This window comes from Parasteatoda tepidariorum, chromosome 6 (genome assembly GCF_043381705.1).
Source record: "Parasteatoda tepidariorum isolate YZ-2023 chromosome 6, CAS_Ptep_4.0, whole genome shotgun sequence".
Taxonomy (NCBI): Eukaryota; Metazoa; Arthropoda; class Arachnida; order Araneae; family Theridiidae; genus Parasteatoda; species Parasteatoda tepidariorum.
In genome coordinates this window covers 25,737,776-25,754,660 of record NC_092209.1, presented here as the reverse complement: position 1 = coordinate 25,754,660, position 16,885 = coordinate 25,737,776, and the positions used below count along the sequence as shown (strand labels likewise).

General features: G+C 29.8%; 1 protein-coding gene across 2 annotated transcripts in view; it reads right to left on the bottom strand.

The window, feature by feature from the left end:
- Window positions 1-16,885, bottom strand: part of LOC107440435 (multiple ankyrin repeats single KH domain) — a 75,944-nt gene that overhangs the window by 23,468 nt on the left and 35,591 nt on the right. The window contains exons 14-23 of one of the 2 annotated variants that reach the window (XM_043049254.2): window positions 15,955-16,535; window positions 15,262-15,404; window positions 14,894-15,107; window positions 10,220-10,395; window positions 8,967-9,028; window positions 8,579-8,775; window positions 7,259-7,456; window positions 4,877-5,072; window positions 2,313-2,943; window positions 53-229 (exon numbers count right to left, since the gene is read on the bottom strand). In XM_043049254.2, coding sequence (XP_042905188.1) covers window positions 53-229; window positions 2,313-2,943; window positions 4,877-5,072; window positions 7,259-7,456; window positions 8,579-8,775; window positions 8,967-9,028; window positions 10,220-10,395; window positions 14,894-15,107; window positions 15,262-15,404; window positions 15,955-16,535 — 2,575 coding nt within the window. Of the gene's footprint in view, window positions 1-52; window positions 230-2,312; window positions 2,944-4,876; window positions 5,073-7,258; window positions 7,457-8,578; window positions 8,776-8,966; window positions 9,029-10,219; window positions 10,396-14,893; window positions 15,132-15,261; window positions 15,405-15,954; window positions 16,536-16,885 lie in introns of both variants that reach the window. The other variant, XM_071182114.1, reaches the window with a different exon arrangement.

Here is a 16,885-nt window from a genome sequence, read left to right as displayed (position 1 = left end):
GGTCACACTGAACTAATGTAAACATAGACAGTTGTAGTAGGTATTAACTTACCTGCGAACAACTTCTTTCCATCCTTCATCACGTTTTTGCCATTTTTTAGGAGAAGCACTACTTGTTAGGGAAGATTTAATAGTATATGGCAGATTGGGTGCAGATGGACTCCTTAAGCCAGCTGAGAGAGTTACATCAGTTGGAAGATCAAGTGCTGCTAATTCTTCCAGAGAGTCCCTACAACAATTTTCATATATTGACAGGCATAAAAATTTAACGTTTATTTAAAAAAAAAATTGACTAAAATTATCTGTTTATATTTGTATATTTAACATACACAACTGTCACATTGGTATTCTAGTAATTAAAAAAGTGTTAGGGGTAAGGATGGTCAGCGATGATAAAAATAATTAATTGATCATAAAATTTAATAATTAGCCTTCTAATTTTTCTTTTTATGAAATCATAGAGGTAAATAAAACTGATAACTTTTTTAAGGACTTTCATTTTACATTATTTAACATTTCCGTTCCTTAACTTTAGATTTCACTCAGTGACACTGATTCAAAACATTGCAGAATTTTGGCAATAAGATTTTCCTTTAAAAGCAACAAAATTGGCAAATTTCCTGCAGAAAAATTTGAAAGATAAATTTTCTTCGGATTTATAATCAAAAGATGCCTTTCTCACACATCAGAGGGGAAAGAAATGCTAGTGATTTTTCTATTCTCATTTAATAACAATGAAAAATAAAGGATAATGAAGAAAAGAAAACTTTGGTTTTCTTTTCTAAAGAAATTTTCGAAAGATTTTTCTTTCTTCAGAATTATATTCAAAAGATTTATTTCTTGAGCTTTGGAGAGAAAAAAATGCTTGTAATTTTCCTATTCTCATTTGAGATTAACGATAACTAAAGATTAATAAAATAAAAATTGCTGCAGCTTTTTTTTCCTCTGCTGAAGTCGTTTCATAAACGCCTTTCTTGGGCATTGGAACGGAAAGAAATGCTAGTGGTTTTTCTATTCTTATTTGAGAATAAAAAAAATTATATTTACCAGCTTTAGCTAGAATTTCGATTAGATAATATACAGATATATAAAAGAAAATGGAAATTGCGAAAGTTTAAAAGATATTTTGCTCTAGAAATATAGTTCTTTCCTTCATGAACACCATATTTTACTTTTAATAAAAAATGACTGTGAGTGAGGATTTTGTTGCAAATTCCCATTTGTAGCAAAATAATTAATGAATCAATTCCATACACTTGACCCTCCTATTTTTCTAAAATTGAGTTGAAATAAAATCGATCCAATAATTTTATTTTCTTACGCTAATGAAAATTTTAAATCAAGCATCTGTCTTTACTTTATTGCGCACAACTGGCACAGATTCCATCGTAAATATATGTAGTGTTTTGATAATTTTTATCAGCAACTATTGTTTTCAATTTTTACTTGATTTTTTTGAAATCCCAAACTCTTTTATTGCTTAGTTATTATGATATTCTCTCGATTTTTAAAAAAAATACTGATATTATTACGGGATGCAAAGTTTGTATTGCAAATTAAAAGAATCACACGCTCAGACTCTGCCGATATCCTCGTTAATCTATACGATGTATCAAACTTTATTTTAACAGTTATTGCTACAAATTTTCTCATTTTTATAAAAAAGCAAAGCCTGATACTTTTTATACAATTTTATTACATGAGGAACTCAAATAACATATTTGATAATTTACTTTTAATGTGACGATTTCATAATATTTTATTCTTTTACTTGACAGCTCTACCAATTTCCATGATACTTTTCAAATGCGCTATTTCTTAGTTGATATTACTTCTATACTCAAAATTTGAATACAGTTTAAATACAAACTTTTTTCACACGCTTAATTTATGCAGATAGAATCGTTAATTTATGTAGCGTTTCGATTGTATTTTCATCGATATTGAATTAAACAGATTTTTAAATATCCCATTATATCTGACAATATGGAAAATTCAAATTGCATATTTGAATGTTTATCACGATTCAATAGATTTTTTTTGGCAGTTATTGCTAATTGATTTTCACATAGTTAGTCATAGATAACATATAGAATAATACTACAAAAGAAAAATTCTCTAAAATTATGAAAATATACAGAAATAAAACATAACAAACATACAAATTAATGAATAAGCCTACAGTTATAAAAAATAAAAAGGGTGCTTCAGAAAAATATTAACAAACAATGAAATGTGAATATTTTTGAATAAATCATTAAAATAAGAAAGAAAAAAAAACACTTTACATTCACGAATTAAAAAATACTTACAGACTTAGCTTTTCTACCGCACTCTTGCTCTTTAGACGTGGGGAAGAAAATAGTGCTCTAAGTTCTTCATATTCAGAAACTGCATTGCTACTTATGCCATTCATAAGACCATCTTTGGACTTGTATAGCTTATGATTAGAAGTTTGGCTCTTGACTTCCACATTAGAACTTGAAGTATTGAGAGGCGTTGAAGTAGTAGTGGAATTTTTCAAGGTAGTTACAGAGGGTACAGTTACAATAGTTGTGCAGATCACAGTGACATCTTGCTTTTGATTCCGTTTTTTACTATTTCGGTTGCTAGAACAAATTGAGGAAATGTTTATCACAGCTGTTTCAGTAACTTTAGGTATAATTTTCTCCGTCACAACAATCTCATTTGAGCTTTTGTTGCTATCAGAATTTGAGGACTTATTTACAATATTTCTCTTGTTTTTATCCTGAGTTTTGGTTCGTTCCCTTTCACGACGCCTTTCAGACCTAGACATCTCGTTACCCGATTTTTGATTTGATTGGTTCTGATTATCGAATTGGCTAATTGAGATAGATTCTTTTAATTTATCTTCATTATTTGGTAAATTTGTAATTCTTCCTTTACTTGGGCTGTTGAGGGTTGTCTTTGACGATTCAAAATCTGAAAAAAAGTGACAATGGAAGTTAATAAAATGTATACAAATAGGTATAATCATAGTTTGCAGAAATGTCACAGCAGTTTCAGAAAAAAAACTTAACTTTGTGCAGTTACAAAACTGAAGCAGGTTTTCAAAATTACGAATTAAATTACAACCCAATTTAAAGGAATTACTATATTAAATAAAATATAAATTTACAAATTAAAAAAAATAATATTTATTTATAAATATATTTAATAATTTCAATTCGAATTTTAAGATTCCTTTATTTCAAAATGCCATTACTCATTAAATTGGTATAATTTCTTATAAAGAACATATCTTAAGATTTAATATTCTCTTGAAAATTACAATTTGGTTCAGTACTTAATAAAGTGTTTCTCTAGTTTTGAATGTAACTAACTTTTTTTTTAAAAAAAAATTTTTTTTTTTGAATGATTTCTTGGTTTACCATTTTCTGTGCACATAAATTTTTTTAAAAAAAAATTACGCCCGCCATTGTCTTCTTAGAAATAAGGCGCCTTGCAGTCCAATAGAATAGTGAAGTGTAGCTCCAGAAAGAGAGAGGGCACGAAAGTCGTCACAGGAACGAATATCAAGAGAGGGGCAATCAAATAGATGCTCCCCAGTCATAGGCGAAGTGTTACAAAGCACACAAAGAGGTGAATATTAAATATGGACTAAAATCATTTAAAATAAACTGATTAAAGAGAACAATTAAAATCCCTGAAACAAATTATCTCCTTCATATTTATAAATAAGATATTTATACTTCACTATTACATATTTATACTTATTATATTATATATTTATATTTCACTATATACTCATATACACTTATTTACTAATTTTTAAAAATAATAAATAAGAATACGACTTCTAGTTAACCCTATTAAAATTTCGTAACAAAAATTTTTATTTTTTATAATAACCAAGTCATAAAACTTCAGAAACAAATTCAAGAGTCATAAAAATTTAACTTCTTTACTTGTTCCATTTATATCGATAATATCGTAAATCCATGAGGTGTTTCAATTTTTTTTACTGCTATTCATATTAAGTTAAACATAGTTTTTAAAGATTCAGATAAGCGAAACATGAAATAAAACACACATTTAAGTAGCCCCTTTTTGAGGAGTGTGATTTCTTGTTAATCTTTTTTCGTTATTACTGTCAGCGATTTCACAAGTTATGTTTTTAATTTTTAAGACAATGTCATCAAAATCAAATTTTTAAATATTGTCAATAACATGCCAACAGACCCCATCTCAGAGGGTGAATATGGCTCATAATGTTAGAATACGTATTCTTCTACATGTAGATCAAAAATATCTTACATTTACAACTAAAAAAATTACATAAAATTTAAATCTGGGCGTGGTGAATTTTTTTCTTTGTGTAACCACAAAGTGCTTTTAATATAATTAATATAATCTTTTTAAGTTAGTAATATACATATTTGTTATTAAAAATATCCTAAAGTGTTACAGAGATTTGTTGCAGAAAGCTTGAAAAAATTCTGTCGCACAGTTAACCAAAAACGATACTTGTCAGTGGTCAACAATGTGGCTATGAAATCAATATTTAGAACCTTTTACTTTACTTCCATATTCAATTACAAAATAATTGCCATTGACATAACAAAGTTTCTGTGTAAGAATGATAAGAATAAGAATTTTTAAGTTCATAATGAAAAAAAGTTGATAAAAGGGTAATTCTTAATATGATTAGAATTGCAATTTTAACCTTTAACTGTTTTAGAACTCCTTTTCTACACATTTAGTCAATGATTATAACAGTTTTGAGATATTAGAAGGTTTTTTTTTTTTAATGAGTTTTGCTATTCTTAAGAATAAGAAAATCAAATTATTCAAAATATACATCTCAGAACAGAAAAACCAAATAAAAACCCTTATTAATGAAGAGGTTTCTTACTTGTGCTTGGTTTTACAACTCTACTCTCTTCATCATCTTTCTCTTCTTCATCTTCCTCCTCTTCTTCATCATCATCTTCATCCTCTTCATCTTCTACATCAGACTGGTCGCTTTGATGGTTAAGTTGATTTTTGTGTTGAGAATCACTCTTTTCAGACTTTTTAGACTCCTCCTCAGCAGCTTTCGCAGCTCGCATCTACACACAAATTTTAGAATAAATAAGTGGATTTCTCAATAAAGTACAAGAGTAATCAATGGCAAGAAAGCAAATAATAACATTTTAAGAAGAATTGTAATATTTTGACTGTTAATTCAGGTTTACAAGCACTAATTTATGCATATTTTAAAAATTGAATTTTTTAAAGTATTACAAAATTTAAAGTTTACTGAAATTTGTTATCTAATGACTTTTTATCACTTTGAATTTTTCAGATCCCACAAACTTAAAATTTTGTCCTACTAGTTAATAAGTGTAAAAATTCTGCAACAGCACATTACTGTCAATTCTGTAAAAAGAATTTTGATGCAATTAATTTTTTTTAATGCACAAAACCATATAAGTTTCCATAGCAATGTGCAAATGTAATTAATAGTGTTAAGTAAAAGATCGTTATATTATATATTAACTTCAGTAAATAAATAAAATCACAAAATGTACATAAAATATTAGAATTAATTTAAAATTAAATTGGTTGATAAGAAAATAAATTAAAAAATATCTTAGGACAATCATATCAGACGTAAATGAGACTATCAGAGAATATCAGAGTTAAATGGGAATATCAGAAATTTAAAAAAATTTATGTAGGAATCAGGGTTTGTTGAAAGTGATTTAAAGAAAAAAAAAGAAGAAAAAAAAGAAGAAAAAAAACATTCCTTATTCAATTCAACTAAAAAAAATTTTATTAACATGATCTTTAAATCAAACATTTTTGAACTAATTTTATCTTTAAATATTTTATCAACTAATCTTTATCTTTATTAAACTAAATGAGTAAATGGAAGACAATTTTGGGACTGATATAGCTCGATGATCGTTGACTACTCTGGACCCACAATAAGATGCTTCATCAGCATATAATTCCAAAGTCAAGATAAGATATTGATCTATAAATAGAACAGTGTAATAAAGTAATCAGCTGTATTTTTTAAAATAGATTAAATCTAGAATTTTTAAGAAATATTAAGAATTTTCTTTACTTTTCATTGTAAAAACATTATATTGCCTTAGAACCAGATTTTGTAAAAAAAACACACAACAGTTTAAAAACTAAAACTCTTTTTATTTTTTAAATTATATTTTGATATTCTGAATCAATCAAAAGTTGGGACAGAATACAAAAAGTATAAGTATCTAAACACTTGTAAGTAGATTGTTTTATCTCAATAACATTAATAAGCCATTAATTTGCACTTGAGTTTTAAAATTGTATATTCTTATGTTTACTAACAATGTTCTTGCTGTCAAATAATTATGTTCTTTTACTATGAGAAATCTGACAAAAAAGGAAGAAACTAAATATGTTATAACATAATCAAAAACATTAAAAATTATTCAAATAGTTAAGTAATTATAAACCCTCAGGTAAATAACATCCCCTTTGAGTGTATTTCATGTAGAGACAGTAATTACAGTGACATTAACCATAAAATGATAGTTGTTGACAAATAGATGAAAAACTATTCCTTTTTCTTCCATTTAATCATTCATGTTTTATAAAAATTATATTTAGTGGAAATCGAAAATTTTGTACTTACTAGGCATATTTTAGAAGAAAATCAGAACCAGTATTTGTATCCAGTTAAGTCCCCATTGGGTTCTTTTAAGGTGAAATTATGCTTATTGACACTAAAAGTAATGGTATTACAATTAAGCTTAACTGTTCAGTAGAGAAGATAATTTTTTGTAATCTGAAAGTTATATTTCATTCAACTAGTGTTAACTGGCTATGCCCCTACTATCAACTAGGGCTTAGAGTGTTTTATTGGCACTTTTTATATTTGTGTCAGTAATTGCACAAAAGTTATGGATCCCTACACAAAATGATGTGCGCATACAAATTAGCCTAAGAATATTGATTATACTTATTCAAGTAGACGGACATACCATATCAGGATATGTTTGCATTAATATCTAACACTTGGGACATAGGGCAATAATGACATTTTACCTATATTTCATTTTTAGAAAAATATAATTTAAATTCAAAATGTGTCATATGCATATTTTTTTTAAAAATTTCTCATGAGTATTTTAAGCAAATAATGAAAATAAATATTTCAATGTGAAATATTGTTCAAAGACAGAAAAGTTCAACAAATTGCCAAAATACCCCCAATCTCTTTTGTACAGCATATGATGATCTGAACACAAACATTTACCTGCTCCTGCTTTTCCCTCTTCTTCCTTCTTTTACGCTCTCTGCGTCTTGCTGCAGCTGCTTTTCTGCTTTCTTCACGACATCTCTCAAGGTCTATTTCTTCCAACAGACTATTAGCAAACTTATTGGCTTCAGCTGCTTGCCTCTCTTTTGCGATTCTTATCGTATCAACGCACTGGCTACATTTTTTAAGAAGATCCTACAAATAAAAATGAAAAACATGTAATGATAGTGAAGAGAGTACTTAGAAAAGTTACCAATTTTATAGAGAACACGTAAGTCAACAAAATGAGAAAGCAGTACTGTAAAGGGTCAGAATAGAATAATTTTTTCTGTGAAATGAATATATGCAAAATTCAGTTACAAAAATATGCCAAAATATGTTATTTGCATCAATCAGGCAATTTAGTTAAAGATAATTCAATTCACCAGAGATTTAATACATCAATAATACAAAATAGAATGATATAAATGATGTTAAAAGATATAAGATAATTTATCAACAAAAACAGATAGAACATCAGTCATGCCAATGCACTTTAGCTAATTAAGGCAAGAGTATCCTAGAGAATTTCTTTAAAACCATTTTGGGGTGCCATCTACAGAAAATTGTATGCAAATATGCTAGAGACTAAACATGTTCGCATCCCATCTATTTATGTATATAACATGTTTCATTGACATCTCAATATACTTGTGATAACAATATGGAGTGAGAATACATTTTTAATAATGTTATCAGAGCTGAGGTGGCTCAGGGGATACTGCGCTCGAGTCCCAATGAGTTGAGCCGGGTTCGAATTCCGGCGATGGCTGACTTACACTAATTCTGCATTTGGCTCACACAGACCACAGTGCTGACATAAAATATCCTCAGTGGTAGACAGATTGTGAGTTAGAGTCCCCTTGCCGTCAGGCTAACCGCGGGAGGTTTTCTTCTCCGTAAAAAGGCAAATGCGGGTTAGTTCCATCAAAAAGTCTTCCACGAACGCAAGTTTCTACCCCAGGAGCTCCCTTGTCTCCAGGATTGGTTCAAAATTACAAGGCTACAAAGTTAAACATTGGTAATCGTAAACTGAAAATTCAGTCGGCTGTTCAACAACCATCACAAAATAAAATAAAACAGTGTTATTGAGACAGTTAAAATGTTGTAGTTAAACAAAGATTATTTGCCATAACTTGAGGTACAATGTAATCAATTATCTATATCAGTTAATAATTTATTCATATTAAACAATTAAATTCAGCTAAATTTTCAGTTTGAAGCAAAATAATTTGCTGCAATTTAAGAAGGGCAAAAGGATTAAAAAAAAAAACTTACTTTATCAGTGATGGTGCTCATATATCGGGCCATTTCCTGATCAGATGGAAATTGAGACACATGCTTAACCATCCATTTTACTACTTTGACATGCCCTTTGCGAAAAGCAGCCATTAAGCAGGAAACTTTACGATTATCTTGGCTATCGATATCTGCACTGTTAGCACATAAGAGTTGAACAACTTCTAAATGCCCACCTAAAAATGGATGTTTAGAGATATGAGATGTACTGAAAATTTAATTTAATGAAAATATACAAATGGGGACCCAGTTAAATTAATCTTAATATTAATTTTATGCATTTAGAAACAAAATTAAAAAAATGTTAATAACACAAAAAAAATTTGCAACTGAAATTTTGCAACTGAAATTTTTTTATTTTACTTACCATTAGCTGCTAACCACAGAGGTGAATTTCCTTTCTTATTCTTTACTTCAACAGTAGCGTCCCTAAAAAGAGTTTTTAATTAGATTGTTATGCAGAAAAAAAAATGATAAACAATAATGTTCAGAAAACACACCTTAAATAAATCATAAATTTAGAGTGAAATTTGGGTACAATAATTAAATACAATTTTGATTTCAACAATATGATTCTTTATTACAAATAACTTTAATGAGACATGTGATTTGTTAATCATTTTCATGCGAATCACTATGCTTGATTTATAATTAACAGAATCTGAAGAACAAATTTTACCTATTAAAGGTAAAAATGAAAAGCAAAAATCTGAACGTAATTAACAAAAAAGTTAAATAAATTTAACGTAACCATCATATTTCAAATTCGAAGCGCTGCATAGGGAGGTAACTAAAACTACGTACAAAAACAAAAATTACTTGCTAGGGATTCCGACTTACTAATCATTAAGGTGAACAATAATCTGGGTAAAAAACATATGTAGGGGGAAAAAAAGTATTTACCTTTCACCTTCAAGAATTTACTCATTGGAGCTTTTCAAAAATTGCATTAGTGCAAATTTCTTTACCATTTCATATTTGATAGCATTTTAAATTGTATATATCAGAAATTACCCGATTTTCAGAATTGGAAAAGAAAAAAGTATCCGAATTTCGGCAAACTCCTTTCGTTTTCTACAAATCGAAATAAGACTTCATTTTCATATGATAGTTAATAGAATAAAAGTTTCAAAAACCACACAATTCAAAATTAGTGCATTCTACACAAGGTTAGAATGAGCCTAATATTAGACATTGTGTCGTTCAATATTTACTTTTCCCTATTGGTATCCCTACACCCTGCTCGTATTTTGTAATCCAGTCACAGGAGAGCGGTAATAAATAAGGATAAGGGTATTTTCTAAACTTAGATCAGACTCCGAGGCTCCGACCTTGAATTATTCTTACAGTAAAGAAAACGGAAAAAAGAGGGGGAGTGGTCAAGATTTCTATCATTTTGCCTGAAATTTCTTTTTCTTTCTTTCTCGCTATTTTAGTAGAAAACATTATTACTATTTTCAAAATTAATCCGAGAAAATCAAAAACTTTTCAAGGACCTTATCATGGAATTCGAGAACTTTTTGGGACACTGATTTTTTCCAACAAAATTCAAGGACTTTTCAAGGTTTTTCAAACACCGTGGGAACCCTGTCCTAGTTAGACACAATAAATAAATGTTACCTTTCAAGTAAAAGTTGAACAAATCGATAATGGCCCTTGTCTGCAGCAATTGTTAGTGCAGTATCTCGAGAAGAAGGCACAGGTGGAGCATTGACATCAGCTCCTTTATCGAGCAGAACTTTACCTACTTCCACGTAACCTCCAGATGCAGCTTCCATTAAAGGTGTTAATCCAGTCTAGAAGAGAGAGAAAAAAGTTATTTAAAGAACAGGACATACTAAAGATTAGACCTGAAAATAACCACTTGCCATATGGCAAGTTAAAAAAAAAAAAAAAGAAAGAAGACTTAAATAAACAACTGGTCACTTTCCTCCATTGCTTTGGAAAAAAAAAAGCTTAAAGATGAAACTACATCAATGCAGAAAGAGACTCTGGAAAACGGAATTTTCAATGTCACCATTCAAAATTTTGAATCAGAATCCATTAATTAGTGGAAAAATTCATGTGGAAAGAGAGTTCTTTAACAATTCACATATTTCAAAGTTGTAATGTATACAATGAATGTATTTTGCCTATCCAAATACATGTACATTGAGTTCTTTAAAGGCAGTATGTTTGACTAAATTTTGTTACACATTTATACTATTTTTATTGTTAAAATAAACTTTTATTGCCGTAGATTATGATAAGATTTTTTTTTTTTTTAAAGAAAAGTTTGCAAAAACTCTTTATTGAATTAAAAGGGCCTATTGACATTGGTCGTCACGACTCAATGGGTTTGAGGGGGAAATGGCTACTAAGTCAGTGTCTTCCGGCCACTGACAACTAACTGAAAAATTAGCATAATTTAGGTTCCACTAAAATGCTGTACATAATAAGCTAAATAATGATAAAAGAATGTTATTAATACAACATCATTAAATCAGTGATGTTATTTTCTTTTAAATAATATTACACTATACACTAACATACATTCAAATTTATTTTAATATTAACATGCTTATTTTGAAACGGATTAAAAAAAAGTCTATCAAAATTAATTTAGTTTCTTGAATTAATTCTTAGTATCAATGAATTATTTCTTATTTTATTCAATTATTTCTCAGTATCTATGAATTATTTATTTTATTCAAATATTTCTCAGTATCTATGAATTTTTTATAGCAGAAAATTCATTATTTTCAGTTATGAACTATACATAGATTATTAAACATATGGCTTTAGTAGAAATCAATCTATATAAAATACTTCCAACAAATACAAAAAGCGAGAATCCATGAATAATAAGAATATACAACAATAAAAATATGTGAACAATAAAAGAGAACACTTGATATTAAGAATAGTAAAATTGAAGTGAACTTCACTGAAGTTCGAATATAACTTGAGAATATTGCCTCTTCTTTGAGATTCTTTATAGAGTCGTGAACATGATATGTGTTCCGCATTCATTTTACCTACTCTGTAGATTTGACATTCACCTGTTGGAAGGATGCCAGTGCTGTTTAGATGTTAGCTAAACAATCTTGACCTGTTTCAAGAGCAATAGATTAAATTAGCAATAGATTCCATACAGGATGCATGACAATAGAACGTTTCAACGTTTCAACGCTTTTTCAAACGTTTTCCTTTGGATAGAAATTCTTGCTCTGTTCTGTGTGTTGTATTAATTTTATTGTAAATTTGCTTCTTTAAAGAACTTGTAAGAAAGTGGCAAGGTTAAGTGGTCTTTCTTTGTACCCATCTTTGGTAAAGAGTCTGCTCATTACCATCTATACGTGTGACGGGATCCATTGAAATGCTATTAGTTTATTATTACTAAGGGACATGATTGTTTGTTTAAAATGAGAGATGATACAAGATTCGGTTCGATGGCTCATCATAACTGCTTGTGTTGCAGCTATTGAGTGTACCAAAATTATGGCCTTTGTAAAAAAGTAGGACATTTTCTAAAATGCTGTTCATTGTTTGTGAGATGGCATGTATTTCAGCGTCAAAACTAGATAGGTTTTCCTATGGCAGTGTGGCTTGAAAACAGTTTGCTATATTCTCCAGCTTTGGTCTTATTTTGGAGCCATAAGTGAAAATTCTAATCCATTCAGGTTCTGTGTCTTTTTCATCCAACACGCATAAGGAAGTGGCTCTCAAAATTGGATCTAGTGAATCTTTCTTGTTCAAATTGTCTATTTCTAGATACGTCTATTTCCATGTAGCTAAGAGAGTTTACTAGGTTTGTATTTACGTCCATTAATTTTTCTACCTTCAGCAATTTTTTTAGAACTTTCGATTGCAGATCTGTTTTTAATGTGCTTGCTCCTTTAGCTGTGATCCAGCTTGCCTTCTATGAAGTTTTTAATCTAAGGAATGTTCCTAGATATTGTCTCTTTCTTTCTACGGTAATAGGAAAGTTGCTGGTATAATTTCTGCATGGCCAATATTGGAGTGGTTTTTACTGCACCTGTGATAATTCAGAGTGCTTTGTTTTGTACCCTTTCCAAAGACTATTTTAGTCTTAGGGGCTGTGATTAGTACTTTTCTTTCATATTTGAGGAATGGTTTTCCGTATGCGTTATAAGTTCTATTTAGAGTACAACTCCATAAGACTTCTGCAAGTCTTTTCACAAGTGATATTTTTTCCTCTACTTTTTCTAAAATGTATTTGATATGTTCTCCAAAATTCAGTTTGTTATCCAGGATCACTCCTAAGTAAGTGGTGCTATTACTCTCACTGAGAGTGGTATTTATATAGAAGTTAAAATCAAAATTTATGTGTGGTAAGGAAAAAGTTTGGTAAGTTGTCTTTGACACATTAATACACATATTATTGTCTTTTGACCAATCGTTCAATGTTCTCAGTGCTTCATTCAGTGTTCTTTTTCTTTTGGTCTTGATGTAACTCACGTCCGTGAAACCTTAAAATCGCAGGTGCCTCCTGAGTGGTAATAACTTTGGGTGCAGGCTTTGTTTTTTCATTGAGTGAGGAAGATGAGGAATCTTAAACAATAGATCCTTAGCAATATATGTCAATTTTAATGGGGCCCTATCATACTATATGGAGAAGGAAGCTATTGAGAAACTTCATGTTTATGGTATCAGAGATAAAATGATCAACTAGAATAAAAGATTTTTAACCCAAAGATGTATTCAAACTCTCAATGAAAAAGATTCCAAATACAAACAGAGCAAAATAGGACTATGTCAAAGGGCTGTTAGCAGCTGCTCATTTAATATTTATGTCAATGATTTGGTGATTTAACTTTAAAAAAATCAAGGACGAAGAATTGAGCCTGTTTGCAAATTACATAGTTAAACAATATTGATTCCAAATTTTTTTCCACCTCAAACTTGGTTACTTTTCTCTTCCACCTAAATTTAAGTACTGCAATTTTAAATTCCACAAGACTACAACCTATTTTCAGAAACTGGGTTTCGATAGAAACAACAAATTATGCTGGGGAAAAAAATTTACCATCCACATGAAACAACAGTTACTTAGCTAATGCAAAACATCTCCATAGTGGGTTTAAAACTTTCTGATATCATAAAATTACGTAGTTTTTGATGGATTGGGAAATGCTACAAACTTTATTTTCAAACTTTGAAGTTATAGCATTATAACTTATCAGGGCATTGCACTTAGGATGAGATAATATAAGGGCTCAATATTTTTTGGCTTTAAAAAAAATTCTACAATCAGTTAATTTTTAAATTTTTCATGAAGGCAAAGCAAGTACTCTAAAAAATATAGTACTGTTTTTCAAATGCACACCGTATACCTTTGTCAGGGTGCATAGTCAAATTTTTCAACAAAAAATAAGCACCATTTAAGCACTTAAAAAGAATTTTAAAGTACTTTTAAAAAATATAATTAGGATTAGGGTAAAAATATATCCTTTTGGAAAATAAAAAAAATAACACACTTTTAAAAAATTAAAATCGAAAATAGGCACTTTTAAGCAATTTTTAAAAATGCTATGCATCCTGTTTGTTTTTAATTTTTTACTTTGCATCTGTTAATGAAGATGTTACTAAACAAGAACAGCATTTATGCAATGATTGCTAATAGCAATTTTTAAATGTTTTCTTAGTCACAAACATTTAATTTTTTCAATACTGTTAGAAATAAACCATTAGAGGGAAGCTGATTAATTATTTTAAACTAATAAAATTAATTAAATTAAAATAGCCACACTTTAACTTTATGTCATATGAGATGATTGCACTCAATTTAAACTGCAGAGGAATGGGAGCAACAAGGTATTGCAAAGAAGTAATGTGAGCAGCTCATATTTTCAACTTAGTGTTAAAATCAAAATTAAATCTTCACATTTAGTTAATAAAAATGGCATTTTTTTTCATCAGTTTTTCTACATAAAAAAGGCACTGCAAAAACATAGGCATAAACAAAAAAATTTTTTGAATGAATTTTGGCTTGAAAATTAATGCTAAAACACCAAAATTATCTGTACTCAAATTTTCAAATATTTTGTTCTCAGCAAAATAATGTTTAAAAAAAATCAAACTGGGGAAAAAACAATATTTATGGTTCGTTATCTTTGAACAAAAATTTCAAAATGTTTGTTCAAAAAAGAATTTTTGTGTAGTTATAGAAATTGAAAATATGTTATCCCTCAAAATAATTTTGTTTGTTATCAAAATGTGTTCTATTTTATTTGATTTCAAATTAGACATGAAGTTTTGCAATGACCAGATAGATAAAAAGTTGATACTCACCTTAGCTCTGTGTTCCACATTAGCCTTCCGATCCAGGAGCAAACTGACAACTTCATGCCTCCCCTGAAAGCAGGCTAGTGTGAGGGCAGTATTACGATTTGTTTCAATCTGGGCATTGATATCACTGCCCATGTCTAATAAAAGCTTGACAGCTTGGGCATGTCCATTCATGGCCGCCAACATGAGGGGAGAGATGCCAAGTTTGCTTCCAGTTCTGCAAAACAGACAATTTCGGCACCTTGAAGTGAGAAATATTAAAATGCAAGAAAACCGTTTTAAACAACGAGCAGTTAAATACATGCAGGTTAAAAGGTTAAATAAAATAAGAGATATAAAAAAGTAAGTGCAAGACAGAAACAAATACGAACCTAGAATTGATTTCAGCACCATGACTTAGGAGGAGTTTGATGATGTTAACATAACCACCAGAAGCAGCCAGACTTAATGGAGTGTAGTCGGATACGTTTCGGTGCTCTTTGTTAGCTCCCCTCGCAAGTAGAATATCAACAACCTGTTTGAGTACAATGTATTATGCATAAATGGTTACACTGAATCAAGAAAATTGGAGTAAGAAGGGTACACAATCAATAAAAAATTGAAAAATTTGAATTTCAGAGAAAAAGTAGCAGACATTTAAATTTTACAATAAGTTAAGAAAATTATGCATGTAATTTACATGTGATGTGGTCAAGACTGTACTCAAGGAGGTAGGAGATTGAACAGGACTGCTAAATGCCAGATCAAATTTCCTTACAAAAAATTAATAGATTAATTAGTTTTTGTTAAATAAAATTGCAGAGAATTTCTTTACATCCATTTAAAAACTACTATTTTGTATAAACAGTCTTTAAAAATTCTACAAAATATTAAAATAAAGCTTTTTGTTCTTTAAGAAAGGAGCCAGTAATAAATTTTGGCCTGGGGCTGGTAAAACCATTGTTCATTCTTGGATGCAGTTATCTTCGTACTCCGCTGCACTGAAGTCGATTGTAATTGTAAAAAAATTATTAAGAATCAATAAATTTAAGTGGAGAAATTAATGATAAATACATTTCACTTACTTCATATCTACCACCAGAGCATGCCAAAGATAGAGCTGTATCTTTCGTCCTTTCAGACTGAGCTTCGATATCGGCATTGTTATTCAGAAGAATTTCAACAACTCCAGCATGACCAGCAGTTGCTGCGAGCATCAGAGGAGCAAACCCTTTCTTGTCACGATGTTCAATATCAGCTCCCCTCGTAAGAAGTAAGCTGACGAGGTCTTCGTGTCCCCCAACACACGCTAAAGTAAGTGCCGTGTCATGATTACTGTCCGTCTGAGAATTTAAATCGAGAGGAGGGTAGGTAGGGGGTGCTTGAGATGTTGGTTGAGGGGGAGGCACAGTTGGATGCACATGTGGAAGATGCGAGATACATTCACTCGTTGCAGACACTTGAGCTGGAACATAAGGCATAATTGATGGCGTCACTGAATGGAAGGTCATTGGCAAGGAAGCTGATGGATTGACACTAGGTAAAGAAGACATCGATAAGCTACGGCTCTTGCCTCCAGCTGCAGTCAGATTTACACAGCTTTCGACACAAGGTACAGATTGCTGCATCAAATTCATGTGAGTCCCTGCTAGCTGTGTAGTGGGACCTATAAGAAAAACATATTCTAAATAATAATATAACCAAAATATTACCAAAATATATTTAATTTTTTTTTCTTCTTAAAATTACATAAGGAAAGTAGCTAGACTTTCGACAATAATGTTCTGACTTATGAACATTTAAAAAATTTATGTAACAGATTTCCTTTTGCTAAAATTTGTTGATTATTTAGAAGGATTTATAACAATTCCACCCACTTCATAATTTGGCATTTAAACGGTTAAGTCTATCTACATTATTTTAATGTTATAAAAGCAGTTTTTTTATAATTATTTTTTTATAGATTTTTTAATTATTTTTTTATAGATTTTTTAATTATTTTTTTATATATATTTT